This window comes from Haplochromis burtoni, unplaced genomic scaffold, assembly GCF_018398535.1.
Source record: "Haplochromis burtoni strain Fernald_Lab_line unplaced genomic scaffold, NCSU_Asbu1 Contig_804, whole genome shotgun sequence".
NCBI classification, from domain to species: domain Eukaryota; kingdom Metazoa; phylum Chordata; class Actinopteri; order Cichliformes; family Cichlidae; genus Haplochromis; species Haplochromis burtoni.
Window position 1 is genome coordinate 131644 of NW_024583165.1, and position 16114 is coordinate 147757.

The window sequence follows — 16114 nt, forward strand, 5'->3', positions numbered from 1 at the left end:
GAAACACGCTTTAAACTGCAGGCTCAAATGAAGCCTGAAGTATGAAGATTACATTTTAGTACTGTAGTAAGTTACCGTGGTTACATAGGTCCTGCTGTAGAAGACTTTGTTAAGACAGGGAGAGGGTTAGAAAAGCAGGCAGAGCCAACAGTTCAAGAATGTGCACTGTCACTGCAGCGTAAATTACAACTATCTGAAGAGCACAGCACAAAGGAGACAGCAGGGGGCAGAGCAGTTTGGCTGCCACAGCAGCTACACACAGCCATACCACTTTATTTCTGTCACCACTGTCCATGCAACCCAGAAGACAGAGCAACACAAACCACACTGCCCACCTGAAGTCATTTCTTTCTATATATGTATCCAAATAATGGCAGGATGTGCATTTGCGAATCCTAATATAATAGATGATTATGAGTACTATGATAGCAGGTTTTTACGTCTTACCCATTGATGATTTCTTTACACTCGGCCCGTATAAAGTACTCCTTCTCAGGGGTCAGGATGCACAGAGAGTTCTTCTGACCTGTCCTGGACTCGCCGTCGATGACGTCAGAACACTGGTTCATATTGATTGTACCCTGGGGAAGCGTGCTGGGCTGAAGAGGCACAGGGAGAAAGTGGTAAGTGGGAAAGTTAACAGACGTGCTTGCAAATCCCTCCACATGGTCTGCCTTCTCACACAATCCGCCCCAGCATGAAATTTCATGCCAAGCTTGGCATGCCGCACACTGATATAACAGTCTGTGCAAACGCAAATGTTCTTGTCACGGCTCACTTTCAGTATTTTGTGATTTGAGATATGCGTCGAAGCATTTAAACTGCGTTAATTCCATAATTGCCTTACATATGCAGCACTGCTCTAGGAAAAACATGATTTTACAAGAAGAAAAGCTGCTGTTCTTTGCAGCTTTGATGTTATCAGCATGAAACTGTTATGAAGTCAATAATCAAGCCTGTATTACATTTTTAGTGAAGGTGCAATTTTATTTGTAGGATAAGTTAAATAAGCACATGTACCCAAAAATAAGATAAAAATGAATGACAAATTTCTCAAATGAACTCAACTGACTGCACTAAAACCGCATGAATGGCCCTGTGAAAGAAGTGCCTGTTACAGTACAAGTTCATAGGTTCATTACGTGGTTCGCTGTCTGATGCCTCGCCGCGATCTGCAAACACAGCTATGCAGACTGACACGGATGCCATCTGTCAGCAATAAATACCATGACCACAGGACTTTCTGAATAATACCACTTTGTGTACAATGACTTAGGGTTTCAATGGAAGTTTGTGTAAGTACACAACAGCTTTTTAAATGCACCACGGCTTATTTACAATGAATACAGACTAAGATCATATAATCTAGTTATACCAGTCAATGGCACTGCATTACTCATCTACAGTGTTGTAAAATCATGGCTTTCTATAAGCACCAAGGAGTAAAAAGACTTGTGCAGTTGCTTTCTTATGAAGACAGTAAAGAAGGCAAACAACTGCACAAAAGCAACCAGAAATATTACAAAGCTCTGACACCTGACTTTAATTCAGTCTGACCTCCAAATGACTTCCACGAGCCCTGAAAAAAAAAAAAAACTAGAATAATCCTATCCTATGTTGACTGAGGGATTTAAATTTGTTCAATCAAGTAAGTGAGCACTGTGTATCTAATCTGTTCTACTAGCTTAGGACAAAAATATCTACAATTTTCTTTTCTGGAAAAAACAGATCACGATTATTAAATAGTTTTGCTCGCTGGCTTTAGAAATATCATACATTTATTGAGCTTAAATGGTCTTGGTGGAGCCCCATGAACTTCAGTTTCAAGTCAACTGAACAACAACTGCAAAAATTCTTCTTTTTTTTTTTTTAAATAAGGGATTAAGAAGGACAGACAAAGCATACTAATGTAAAGGGATTTATAATACAATAAAACAAACAGCAGTCTAGCAAAACAAAATACAGCAAACTGACAAAGTTTACACTAAAATTCTATCAACTGCTCTAGCTTCACTAAAACAACCCCACATGCAGGGATCCGCAAGCTTTAACGTTGCAGACCAAAGATGATCAATTACAGCCCTCAGCAAATCTGCACTCATTACGAGAGAGCTGGAAAGGGAAAGAAAATTAAAAGGTCACGTAGTGATCCAATAGATCTGAATCAAGGACCCAAATAGTGCAGCTTAACTGTAACCTATCAGTAAGAGAGCAATTGAGGCCCATTTATGGCCTCTAATGTGGACAGAGAAATCCACAGTTGTGGTAACGCCACCCTGAGGGAAGATGAGAGGCCCCGTTTACTTTGTTGCTATTAAGTGTCACTTTTTTACTCATCTATTTTACCACTTTCTATTTTGTAAGAGTCAAAATTTTGGCACTGAAAAATAGGAGCAGGAGGACAGTAGGTTAGTCTAACAAGACTAACATCTATGCGGTGTATGCATGCAATAAAAATGGCGATTGGACATTGTTTTGGTTCAACAACTTTAAAATGGCCTGTAACCGAAGGGCTTTTGACAGTAGAGAGGCCAGGGCAACAGCCTGACTTGACACAGAGCCATGTAAACAACCCTTGGGACAGCTGGGCAAGGACTGAGTCTTGGTCCATAGTGGCTAGCCAGAGAGGCTGGAGTCAGCTTGACCTGAAAGCCCTGGTCTCACCCTCACAGAGACGTTGAAGATTTAAAAGACAGAGAGGAGGACCAGTAGAGGGTGAGAGGAGGGAGATTAAGGTCTTGAGCTAGTGGTCAAGCAGAACAGCAGTGCAGCAGGAAAAAAATAAAATAAAAAGGGCTTTTGTGGGACTTTGGACTGCTCGGCCATCTGTCTGTGTAAACAAATCTAGAGTACACCACACATGTGGGCTTGTCCTTGAGCTGGAGTCAGAAGAGGATAAACGGCAAAAAATGTCTGATTCTGGGAACAGTTGTACAAGCAGCTTAAGGCCCTGGTTTAATAAGCACTGCATTGGATTCTCATGAACACAGAAAATAAATCAGACTGACAGCAGCTTCGATTAGGAACCTATTTTCATAGAGCAGCTCACCTCTGAGAGGGATTTCAGTGCTTTGACTGTAGTAGGAGGCAGCGCAGTAGGAGTACAGTAAATGTTTGCTGGAGCTGTGTGGCGACCAGCACGGGGTTCCTCTCACACATGTGCCCCCTCCCAGCTCCAGCACTGTGTCAGCTGAGCACCATACACGCCCCCACTTTGGTCCAGCCATAGTGCCTCTAGCCCCTAGCCCCAGGCCCCTGAACCCACACCTCTCTGTCACCTAACCTAGACCCATTCGACTCTCCCAGGGCCACCGCTCTTCACAATGAATCCTTTGTGAATCAGCACTAGTTCACATAATGTAGGATTGTCAGTCGCAACAGTCCACAGAGCCACTCCTCCCGTTAACCCTCAATAAGGAAATGACCGGGAGACAAGAGGCCCAAACAAATGTCCTTTTGTGGTCACAGCATGAAAATTATGAAGCCAGCATAAACTTATTCTTGTCTCTGAGGTTTCTTAGACAATAGTGGAAATACTCCATGGGAGTCGTTGAACAGAGTCCCAAAGGGAGGCTGGACAAATCAGGGAGAGATCCAATTTCTCCAGCCTAGCGTGTGAATACTGAATCAGCAGCTGCAGGTAAAAATTTTAAGCTGTCATAACAATCTTTACATGAAAACTATGCAGTCGCATCATTTATAAACACTGTAAACTGTGGGGATTAGATACATGCAAGGCTACTGTACTGGAAAATGTATGATTCATTTAATTCAGTTAATTTCCCAATTTTAGGATTTTGTTTTACTCACAGGCAATTCAGGTTTGGCTCAATTTTTAAATTAACAGGTTATGAAAATAGACTCCCTTCTTAAACTGCTCATGTCATGCAAAAGCAAGAGACAGAAGCATTTTTTTTTACTTTGGATACTTCAGGTAGTACATTTTCAGGTAGTATAATATGTGCATGTGTTAGGTTGGATACTAGAATTTCAAACTCGATACAGATACCCAGGAAAATACCATTGAAGATATCATGGGGGCAAAAAATTACAAGTATAATATCAGACAATACTATTTCAAGATTTCAGATGTAGCACAAAAAAAAAAAAAAAGGAGGCAAAGAAATACCTACAAGGTGTAACTGTAGGGCGATATACACTTTACATATATGTTTTCAGTTGCTCCCTCATATCCCAAGGGGTGACCACAGCCGGATGACTTTACACAGGATGTAATTCCTTATGCAACCTTCCTATTTATGCAGGCTTTGGACTAGCACTAGCTCACAAGATTGGTTGTGTGAAGACAGCTCTGTTCATATCAGTAGTGATGATAATTAATATTCAACACAACAGTAATGTTGAGTACTGATTAGTATCCAAGGAACAATTTGTTCTGATAACCTAACATTTAAGCTTATTTATGCAGGATGTGAACTTCAAACATGGCAAGTTGTCCACTTATTGGAAATGACTGCACCATTTGTGTGAACATTTGAAACTTGCCAAGCCTCCAAGCAAAGATAATATGAAACTTGTTCTACCGTTATATGCCGGAGCACTAAATAATTCTACAACACAATCAATACCTCAAAATAATCGTCTGTTAGCTGGCACTGAAGAAAGTGCCAATGACACATCCTCCTACTAATGGCTGAAAATTGGTTGGCGGTCCTCCCTTTGTGCCCAGTTAATTTGGGAGTGTGAGATATGTGCAGATTTCCACAACTGACTTTGTGAGCAATACTAGTACACCATCCAGGTAACTGTAGATAACTTCATCAGCGTGAAAGTGCTTACGCAGTCAAAAACAGCAAGTGAGGTTATTGAGGAAAACAATTAAAGACAACAGCAACTATTTCAAGTTGTACAGTCGGAAAGAACAGGGGGTGCTAATCATTAAAACCACTGACAATATCGCAGCCAGGATGCACTATTCTGCTCAGATGCTGTGTGGCAATATGGTGGTGTTCATTAGAAACCACATCTGTTTATATAATGGTAATCAGTGAGTTCCATACATATCTTTGTGCCTCGGCTTCCTTTGCTCACTGCAATTCTGCAGCTAAGCAAAACAGCCCATTCTCCCTTATGACACAGTGGGAGAAATATTTGCTTCTTTTGGCAGCTCACTGATGGTCCGCTTTCTTTTTTTCCATTGCGAAGCAAATTCTCGTCCTCTGCCATCAACATTTTTGGGTTCGATTGACTCGTTTCTGTTCGTGGAAAGCGAGAGGCCGTTTGAAAATGACTCACGAAGATTGTGAGGTAAATTGCATTATACTGTGTGAGTCACAAGTTGCAATACATTTTCCAATACATTCAGTCAAGTTCTCACAATCAGCATAATTGCAACTAAATATGCTGCCAAGGTTAGCTACGAACACCTGTCCGTTAATTAGAAACATCTGTTATTGGTTACTAGGTGCCACTCTGTCTGCCATCCTGTGTGGTGACAAATTCAAATGCTATGACTTCACTTCTTGAGTTACATTACTCGTCTTTAGACATGTACCAGCAGGCTTCTTTATTCTGCATCCAAAGCTATTCTAGTTTGATCATTTCAGACACTGGAGCCAAAAGAAAAGCCGATGAACTGGCGCCGTTTCATCCTGATTCACGTGCAAAAGCTTGAAATCAGGTCTCTTCAGGGTCCATCCTCTGCTCGCTACAAATAACAGCAATTATGCGATAAATTTTTCCATAGCAACTGAGAACAACAGGAGCAAACACACATTTTTTGATACCAGTAATCGAGCCAACAACCAGCTGCAGGGAAATATCCTCAGGTGCTATATGGATGGGAGTCACCTTTAGCTGTGCTGCAGAGGACCAGCAGAGGACCATCAAACCACCTCCTTCCCAAGCACATAATCATCATACAACAACAGATATACATTGTGATCAGGCTAGGAAATAGAGTTGAGAGATGAGTCACAGGCAACACTACAATCATCAAGTCCAACAGCCTCTCGGTTAGGTCATTTTACCTCCGTATTAAGACTGCTTTCAGCAGGCACAGTAACAGCCCCCTCTGTAACGCTACTATATCCACTATAGGTCTGTACTCCAGATAAACATATAGATGGATTAAAACAATAACAATAATCAAAATAAACCATGTGTTATAAAGTGCAGTCCTGTCAGGCATTCTCAGATACACCTCATCCCACTGGTATGCATTCTGGACTTTCAGACGGTAACGAAGCAACAGAGCTACAGCGGAGGCTGGAAGAACACAGCGCTAACACACAATATTGTGAGGAAAAAAAAATGAACAAGAGCAAAGGAAAAACCACAGCACACATTTCACACATATTTGTAGAAGATATTTCAGAGAGGGTTGTGGGTGGCAGCAGCGCTTCTCTTCTTATGGAGAGTGGTGAGAGAATGTGGGTGGTTTAATGCTGTGTTAGGAGGCCAGCAGCCGACGAATGCAGAGGCGGAGGAAGATGAGGGTGAGTAAGTGATGATGAAGACCTTTCTTTTTTTGCCGCTGCTTAGTACAGCAGGATTCTCTTCAAATGCAGGCTATGATTGCAATCGGTCAATCAAGTGCAGTAAACTACAACTATGTGAACCTGATCTCCGGCTGCCCGTTATGGTGGCAAGCCAACAATAGAATAATAAAAACACATGTAGTCACACAAAAGTCAAACAAGGCATTTACGGTAACGCAGTATCACTCAGCCAGGAGCTGTTGGTGTGACGCCTGTAATAATGACTACATAATAAAAAGCAGCAAAAGGCAGAGTGTGAGAAATCTGTCAGCCTATGTTGAAGTGGTGACAGAGTTGATGGGCTGGCAGCAGAAACAGGTGCTACAGTCGAGTTGTGTCATGTTGCCTTGGCTGTAAGATCTAAAAAGTTGTTGTTAGGGTGTGTGTGTGTGTTTACCCACAGATAACACCTTTTCTTTTTCTCCCAATAATATTTGTGAAAGCTGCCCCTTTCTTCTCTGAATCATCTCAGTGTCAAACATCATTATTTAATAATTTCTCATCTGCTCCTTGCCGTCTTCACTCCTTCTCCTGACTTATGAATGGAGCCTGTTATGTCTACTCACTGCTTATCTGTTCAGTTTATACCCTTCACTTGAGGTTGTAGAGACGGTGCCAAATAATTACCCTATGTGTGAAGGGACTGCATTGGTTTCTACGATACCAATCTCTAACCGAGAAGGGCTTTCTCTGCCAAGTCCACTGTCTCATGTCATACCTTCAATGAAAGTGATCCAACTTTATAACAAAATCTCCACCAAATTTTATTAAATCTGACTTTGCACCTTTTGCATACTCCCACTGACATTGAGACAAAATCATCTAAAATATACCTCTGTTTGTCTGAGTAATAAGGTGACAAACAAAGAATGCAAAGACTGTAAAGAAGCTTTTTTTTGTTGTGCCACATGCTCCTGTCAGCAAAGTGGATCACAGAGAAAGGAAACTGACCTTATGTAAAATCTTGGGTGGCTGGGAGCTGAATGCACAAATGCATGTCACATCAGTGCCGCAGTTAGATCCTAAAACACATTCATCAAGCAGTCCACCAGCCTAAATTCATTCCAACAGCTACTCTCCCAAATGAATGCTGGAAGCCCAGCGCATTAAGACTGTTTTGCAACACTGCTATTATCCATTGTTAGTCTTAAATGTTAATGATCTTAATCACTAACTTCTAGCACAGTAAACCCTAAAGCCACAGTTCTGTGGTCAGCTTTTGGCTCCAATGCAAAAACACAGCACTTGTTATAAGATTACAAGGTGCCTCCAAACACAACTGTCTGAAATGCTGCTGCACGCCATTCAGTGCACTGACACAGCACTTTGGAAAGTAGGCCAAAGTGAAAAGGTACCCGTTCTATGCTTGGTCTTCTGATGCTGTTGCAGTCTATAATAAAAACTTCTATAGTCACAGAAAAGGTTCATAAATACAAATAACTCAATTAAACAGCTAGTTTCTGCACCTTAGTCAGCTCTATGAAGAAATTACAGAAGACATGCAGGGAGATACCAAATAATTCTTCAGTCCAGTCGAGGCAGAATTTGCCCATCAAGCCAAAAGGAATGGAAGGGAAAATGGAGGCGGCACAGGAAAATGTTTCTTCACTTAATTAAGTTAATACATCAACTGTGGAGCTAGCTTTTTTCCCTTACAAGGATGAAAAGCAGCGTAATCAAAACAGCAGTGACAACAATTTCAAGCAACGAAGCGAGGATTCATCAGGTAACAAAACTTTCCAGATTTCTTTATGCGTTCTAGGACCAGACACCATTAAAACTAAAGCACCATCTGGTCATTGTGACAGGCCAAAACAGTCAGCCATAAAAAAAAAAAAACAAAAAAAAAAAAAAACTGCTCACTGATGATGAAGGCAACATGTTTTTTCCACAAAGCTATAAGTACTGTATTACAAGAACTTTTTAAAAATTGCATCCATGAGTCATTTTTGATAGCTAAAGTTACAAAGAAGGTGTGTGCTTGTTGCCTTAAAGCTGAGAGAAAGCACAGAAGAGAGAGGACCACACTGAGGGTGCAATCGCTGGAAGCAAGCCAGAACACGGCTGTTGGAAAAGGGAATTTTGGGCCAGCTCCTGAGGAAGCTGGAGCAGGTTATTAAAGAGAGAGTCGCTCACCCAACAACAATTAGCAGCAAGCCAAAATCTTCAACTCCACGTAATGTAGGTTTTATAAGCTTGAGCTACTCATTAAAAGAGGCCCACATAAGTAAAAACTTCTACTGGAAGAATCCTATTCTTATCCTGTAATTGTAAGCAGTGACCAGACGCAGCTCTGAGGCTGCACTTTTTTTAAAGATACCTTTGCTGCAAAGCCCTGACATTAACAGGTGACAGGATTGCTGGGTCACCATGTTGAGGCAAAAGGTCAAAGGTCACCTAATACAGCTGCACCTGTCATGTCTCTGAAAGACATTCAACTGCAGCTGTGGCCACTACAGGCTATCCCAAGGCAATGGCTTCAAATCTAAGGCTAGCCTACAACTGAACTTCCAACTGACGTGCTAACCAAATCAAAAATTACAGTTACAGGAGGTTTATTTTAAAACACGTGTCCAAAATGTATCTAGCCCAAAAAAAAAAAAAAAAAAAAAAAAGTAATCCAAATATATTGGGAAGCATTTTTTGGTTTGGTTTTAAATGTATGTTGTTTACTTTCACTTTGCTTGCCAGTGTCCCTGCGCCACCACCACTGAACATGCAGACCTTCCCACTGTTTTATTAGCGCCCGTCTTGGAGCTAGCTAACCTCTCACCCTGATACTTTAAATGAAATCTTTTGTCAGTGTCCTGGTCTTGTGTTTAGAACAAACTGAGCGAGCAGTCTGCCAGGCCCCGTTTGGCTTTATAGAGCAGGGAGGGGTTTAGGGGGGGAAAAGAAGTTACACAATACTGGTGGTTGCTCTCCCCCAGCACAAACAGTTTATTGGCCAGACAGAGCTGGAATGGAAGAGAGAGATACAAGACAGTGGCAGGATAAGTGAGCGGTAAAAGGACGGGAAAGTAAATTGGACTGAGTAATGTATAAGTGAAGTTCTTGTTTAGCCAAATCCTCCAGGAATAAGCCTTTTTCTGGTTAATGAATGGCTGGAAATCATTAAAAAGTACAAGAGAGTGACTGAGGGAGGGTTGAAACGAAGGATGGTAAAAGGATATTCTGAAAACTTTTCACCACGGCACAGTACTCGTCCACAGTCAACCAGAATTCAACTAAACCTCCTTCACATTCGCTAAGAGAAATATGACACAAGAAAGAAAGTGCAAAGTCACAGTCAGCTAAAGTCCCACATAAACACAAAATGGAGACCTGGCACACTTTTAATGATCCTGTCAACAGTCTCACTCACACACACACGTAACAGTGAACGCCAATATAATCACTATGGTATCATGCCCTGAACTCGAAGTTCAGGTCGCTGCCATGGTAAGCGAGGTTCTAAATCAGTATTCGAACACCATCATTGCTGTTGATGCCCAAAATCCCACACAGTCCATGAAATAACAAACAGTAGTCCAACACCCTGCATAACCTTAATTATTATAATCTATTCTCACACAAAGGCATTTAACCGTGAATACCATGCGATACACTAAGGTTACCAGTACCAATATGGACACAGTGGCACAAAATGTGTTCACAACTACAACAGCAAAGTGTCTTTAAAAAAAACCCAAAAAACCAAAAAGTGTTTCACTTCAGAATTTGCAAAGATAAAAGTATGTGTTTGCTACTTTACATAATAGCTTACACATAACCTACCCCTCTAGCAATTGTGACTGGGATGTGAGTGACATATATTTTGGCATAATTGTAAGTCCATCTTTTGTCGCTACAGTAATTTCAGCGCCATTATTTGCAGGCATATTAAACCATCTGGCTGTGGAACACACAATCACAATGAACAAAGGGAAGCTAGTGAGAAGATATGAAAATATAAAACTTTAAATCACATTTTATATTTAAGAGAAAACAACTAATATTAGTCAATGAAACAACTAAACAATAAAAGTAACTGATAGCAGCTCACAGCTAGGCTAAGCCCACGAGTTTAATATTTAGAGGACAGACTTGGTCCTGAGCCAGTTACAGGATACTGCTGACTGAAGAAAAGGAAATGTCTCAGAGTTTTTATATCCGCCATATGCAGAACAATGTGGTCACTAAGACAGAGACAAAAACTAAGGAGCAAAGATAAGAATACAGATGGAGAAATTCAGGCCAAAAGCATAACACAGAGCAAGACTGGTAATATATTAACTGAATATGCAGCCTAGCCCAGCTTTCCTAAGACCCTTCACCGTGTTTAGTTTAGTTGAGTCATACTCTCTTGGTAATAGCAAACTTGCATGTCAGCACTCAGTTGGAGAGTGCTCATGCATCTTTTCGTATCTTTACTGAACACACTGAGCAATCACAACACAGGCTGGAATAAGCAAGCGAGTCAGGTGTTCTACGAGGTTGGAAGACTGGGTCATAGATTGAAGCCTCCCTAAAGAAACCACAATGTGGTTACTGACAGTCTTCTGTTGTGAGTCATGCCTTAATCACCACTGTTTTCACTCGATGTTCATAGAAGCATTTCAGAGTTGTGAAGTGAAGAAGTGACAAAAAGATTTTAAACAATAGGACCCATTGTCTTCAAATGACAAAAACATATTTTCACGCACAACACTTCTGCGATTATCTCCCATGGACAGAGAGACAAAGGTGGAGAGAACGAGTGAGCTACAAACATATATCAAAGCCAGCACATTGCTGAATCTATGCTGTGAGGTATGAAGGCATTTCTGAAGGCCCAAAAAAGATGGTCCAGCCTGATCGAGGCAAGGTGGACCTACTGAAGTGGCCAATAGGTACATAGAGATATTCAAGAAAGAAATACTCTATCCACATCAACTAGATGTGGTACTCGAATGTGTGTGTTCACTTGGATTAACTGCCTTTAATGAGCTGAAACTAACTGGATCTTAGAGAGCGAGAGAGAGAGGCTGACATGCATCACGCTTGTTTAGTCAATAAGAGACATCAACAGAAAAAAAAAAAAGTTGTGTCTTAGGTCATAAAGCTACAAATGACAAATCACTGTTGTCTTAGGATGATGATGCTTTTACAGAACAATGTTTTCATGGAAAAACAGTACTTTGAACCAGAGCACAGGAGTGGTGTGTTATTTAAAAACCCCATGCTCTCATTAACACACTTATTCACACAGCACTTTGTGCTTGTGAGCTGGCCTGAAGCATGACCTTACTTCATCATGCTGGCTATCGTCAGGCGAAATCATTCACAAAGACAGTGCTGCACTAAAAACTTCGCCTCCCAGCATTTGCATGGAAGTTTGCAAACACTCACCACTTCCCAGGTGTACTGAAACCTAGCATCACTTACAGGACTCCAAACCTGTGTGTCTGGGGCCTTAGGAATCAGTTTCACGCCCAGCCAACCAGTTGGCAACCAGTCGCGAGAACAAAAATTGTACCTTAATGACTGGTGGTTGCTATGCGACCACCAACCAGCCTTCAGACCTGTGTGACTGTTTTTATTGTAAGCTACCTGTTGAGCCTGTTGTTTGTGTTTTAATGACTTTAGCATATACTCATCCAATTCCATCATCAAGCTATGAAATTTCAAATCAGGCAGGCCTGTGTTGTCATTTTTGGTTGGTTGTGCCAGAGCAACAATGCTTACCGAAGTTGGGCCCTCTTACTGTAGTGAAACTTTATCAGCCAACAAGTCAGAGCAATGATAAGATCGTCAGTGCAAAATTGGGAATTTAACTAGGACACAACAGGGACAAAAAAGAAAAAATCCCCACAAAGTCCCCATTTCTGCACACAGAAACAAAAACAAGGGAATTCTTGTTATAAATGTACCACACTGGGTGAAAGCTTTATGACTGGGGGTTGCTATTCAGCTGAATGTCAGTTCCAGTGCTGCAGATCCTGATTATTACAAGCTGTATGAATTGCTCTTCCCATGGTTTTGTGGCTTTGTGCACTGGGTATAGTGACCCAACTGTAATCCATTACTGTTTACATTCCAGCAGATCAGTTCCTACTGGAACCATGGGGAAGGAAGGGCAGGGGTTAAATAAGACTCTCACGCACCATATCTCTACAAAACCAACATATGCCTAACCCAGAAACCATATTCAGTGCTCTAATATGGAGAGATTATACCACTTCTATCCACCAGAGCTGCAACCAACGTTTATTCTTGTCCCTTTGTGCTATAATGCAAACAAATGTACTTCATGTGGTTCACATTTCTTTCTCCACTCATTTTCTCATCGCTTGCTGTGAGTGGAAGACTAGAGCACCTCTAAGTATTCCTAATTTGATGGGGTGGGGTGGTAAAACTCTACTTATTCCCCCACAGAGTGGCCTGGAGGCAAGAAGCACAGCTCAAAAGCCGTGCCCACTCATCCATCCCCTAGCTCTCACCCCAAACAGACACTCACTGCGAAACGTTTAGATTCATGTTTCTCAGGTGCAAAAAAGAGAGAATTTACGCATGTTTCAGCATGTGAAAAGGTCTTACAAGGCTTGAAGGCAAATACAGGCCGGGGCCCTATGGGTTCATGTCAGAGATTAAGCAGAGATGCAGCAGGACCTGTGCGTATCTCAAGTTAAAAGAATGCACAAATGTGTGGGAAATGGAAGGAAGTTTGTCTAAAAGAAAAAAGAAAAAAAAAAAACAACCTCTCAGTTCTTGGACAAAGCTATGGGGCAGAAGTCCACTATTTAAATTCCAGTAAACACAGCAAATTAATCGAGCCAAGATGAAATGTGAATGACTTCAACAGCTAAAACATCATGAGAACATCATGTTCTCGTTGAATACGGCTGCGATACTAGACTGTATTGACTGCAGTCTAAAGGCAAACGCAATCCAAGTGTATCTGAAAGGGTCTTTTGTGTACTGCAACTCAATAGGGAGCCTCACTTCATTCGCAGGTATACTGTGCTTGTTCAGCCTGGGATAAAATACATTAAGCGAACAGCGTGATAACAACCTGCGCTGTGTTCCCGCAAAGGTCTCGAAATACAATGAAGAAATACTGCACACAAACCACCCTCAACGTTAATAAGAGATTAGCAATGCACAAGCCTGATGATTCAGTGTGACCTCAGACACCACAACACAAGAGTGATAAATTCCCAAAGAGGAAAGTTTAGATCACATAATGAAGAGCATGTTTCAGTTAGAATAGGTTATCTATCGGTCAAAGGACGTTCACTGGGTGCGAGGTGATGTGTAGGGCATTTGACTGCACAGTGAAGGTTATTAGAGTATGGGTGTTGATCTTTCTGACTCTCGCTGATGTCATTAAAGCAGCTTTCCTGACAGTTTTTCTCATCTACATACCTGCCCTCACTCTGACGTGATAATGGATCTGGTGTGAGAGGCTGTTTCTCACCACACTTGGACAACTTCAACACACAATTATGTAATTTGTCTTATTTGTTTTTATGTTTAACTCAAACTTATCGTAAAACCCACCTTCTGCATCTGTTCTCTGCAAACAAGGAACACTTTAATAAAGAGCTTACTCAGAACTTGCAACACCTGTTCCAGACGTGTCCTCTGCTCTCTAGTACCCTCTTTCACACACACACACACACGCACACACGCACGCACGCACGCACACGCACACACTTTGTCCAATTCAGCCTTGCACATTTGCTCTGATGCTGTATCTGATGTTTTTGTCCACAGCCACAGCAGAAAGGCTTGCTCGACAGAGCCTAGAGACAACTTCAGCGCTCAAATCCGTGCTTTGCTTCCAGTCTGTTCTGTCCTATATCAGTCAGGTCAGAGACCTCTAGAGCTCTCAACAAAACTGAGAATCTGCCCCATGCATCAAATACCATGGTAAACTGCCGGTGGACAAAAGGGACAAATCGTGTTGCCTCAGCAACGCTGCCTGGACAAAACTGTGTTAGTCTGCTTTTAGAACAATCCAGCTGGTGCATTCAGCAAATACTGGGGACTGAACTGCAAGTGAGCTTGCTAAATAATTATGTCTTCTCTCCATATTTGCAAATACCAAATAAAACAACACGTATTCTGTGAACTAGTGGCACATTTTCAGCTATTCACACTCAAACAGCAACAGTAAACAGTTCTCTTTATCACAGTTCTCTTTATCGTTTTTACTGCAGCTACATTTTCCCCCTCTCTTTACCACTTGTCTTGTGCACATAACAGCTCTCCAGAGCCACTGCTGCTCTTAGCAGAAAATCGTGGCAGTGGTATGTCATGTTAGCTGTTCACTGTAGGTGGGCAACCCCAAATCAATGACTTCAAGTACTGTGCTCCCTCCCAGGTTTTTGCTAGTCCATTCCTTTCCCACAGAGCCATGCCACATCCTGCAGGTTGGAACCTCAACCCATCTGGGTTTGGTTAAGCCAAGACAGAAGAGCCATAAAAAAAAAAAAACCAGGCTAAGAGCAAAACAGAGGGGCACCTCCTCATTTACAATCATAACGAGTGCTCCCAAAATTGGGTTTTGATGTGGTTTAGAGGAACGTTATACTGGCGAAAGCTGGCAAACTTTAAAAATCACAATTTAGTTCATCTGATCTTAATGTTGACCAGTGTTTGCCATACAGACTACAATAAATCAAGAATATTTTGCGACATATTTTACCATTTTCTCCCCTCTTTAACATTTATGGACATCCTCTAGCTCTTATTTTGAAAATTCAGTCACTGTTAAACAGCTAGTCCCTACTTACCCTGTGTTTTGTTACCATACTAGCTTTCTGATCTGTTCAAGCAGTCCTGATATCATTCAGCTGCTCTGAGCATGTGAATGAAGACCTGACTGGAAACAAAGCAGAATACCAATTTGTTATCTGTTGTCATAAAGTATGTAAATGATTAATATGTTTAAATGTAGGTTCGCCTCCTATCACACATGCACATTTGCAAATGGATGGATGCAACGCCCTTACTAGTGCTATAAATACAATCTAATCTTTGCAAAGTAATGATTATTGTGGCTCCTTGATGTGTTCCATGCCAAATATTTAATTGTTTGTAATCTCAATACTAATCGAATTGAAAACAGCCTAATAATAATGTCAGATATGTACACCATTTAGCCAAGTTTGTGCAGCTCTTTATTCAACTGAAAACAATTATTCTAATTAGCCTCGTGTGACAAGCGAGGCTCTATATTTAGTGGCACTTGATATTTCAAGCTCCAGACCCTTATTGTCCCTATACTTTTGATCCTCCACTCAGAAGAGGGATGAAAACACAAAGAGTGACATCCAGAGAGAACACTGAACGGAGGGAGGACATCCGCCACTTCACTTGTCTCTTCCTCATCATCTATGTTTCTTTCCATGTCATCCTCCTCCTCCATTCAGTGCCTCACAAACGAGCCTCAATATGAAGAGCACATTAGGGGCCACTGCAGGATTTAAAAGCTATGTTCAGACAGATTTCATTAGCCAGTGGTTTTATTTTATTCCAGTAAAAACAGTGGAAATAGACATAATTTAAGGTTGCTCACGTGCTGTCGTGTGCATGTATCTCAAGAGTTGTCAACTATATTGTACATGATATATCGCTGTTTCTAGGGG

At 41.4% G+C, this 16114-nt stretch overlaps 1 protein-coding gene across 7 annotated transcripts in view; it reads right to left on the reverse strand.

The window, feature by feature from the left end:
* Positions 1 to 16114, reverse strand: part of si:ch73-103b11.2 (putative WEB family protein At1g65010, chloroplastic) — a 52185-nt gene that overhangs the window by 28518 nt on the left and 7553 nt on the right. For all 7 annotated transcript variants that reach the window (XR_317657.3, XM_042215716.1, XM_005950524.3 and 4 more), the window contains exon 4: positions 448 to 599. Coding sequence is in view for 6 of the 7 variants with exons in the window: in XM_042215716.1 (XP_042071650.1) it covers positions 448 to 599 (152 nt within the window). In the remaining variant the exon portion in view is untranslated. The remainder of the gene's footprint in view (positions 1 to 447; positions 600 to 16114) is intronic.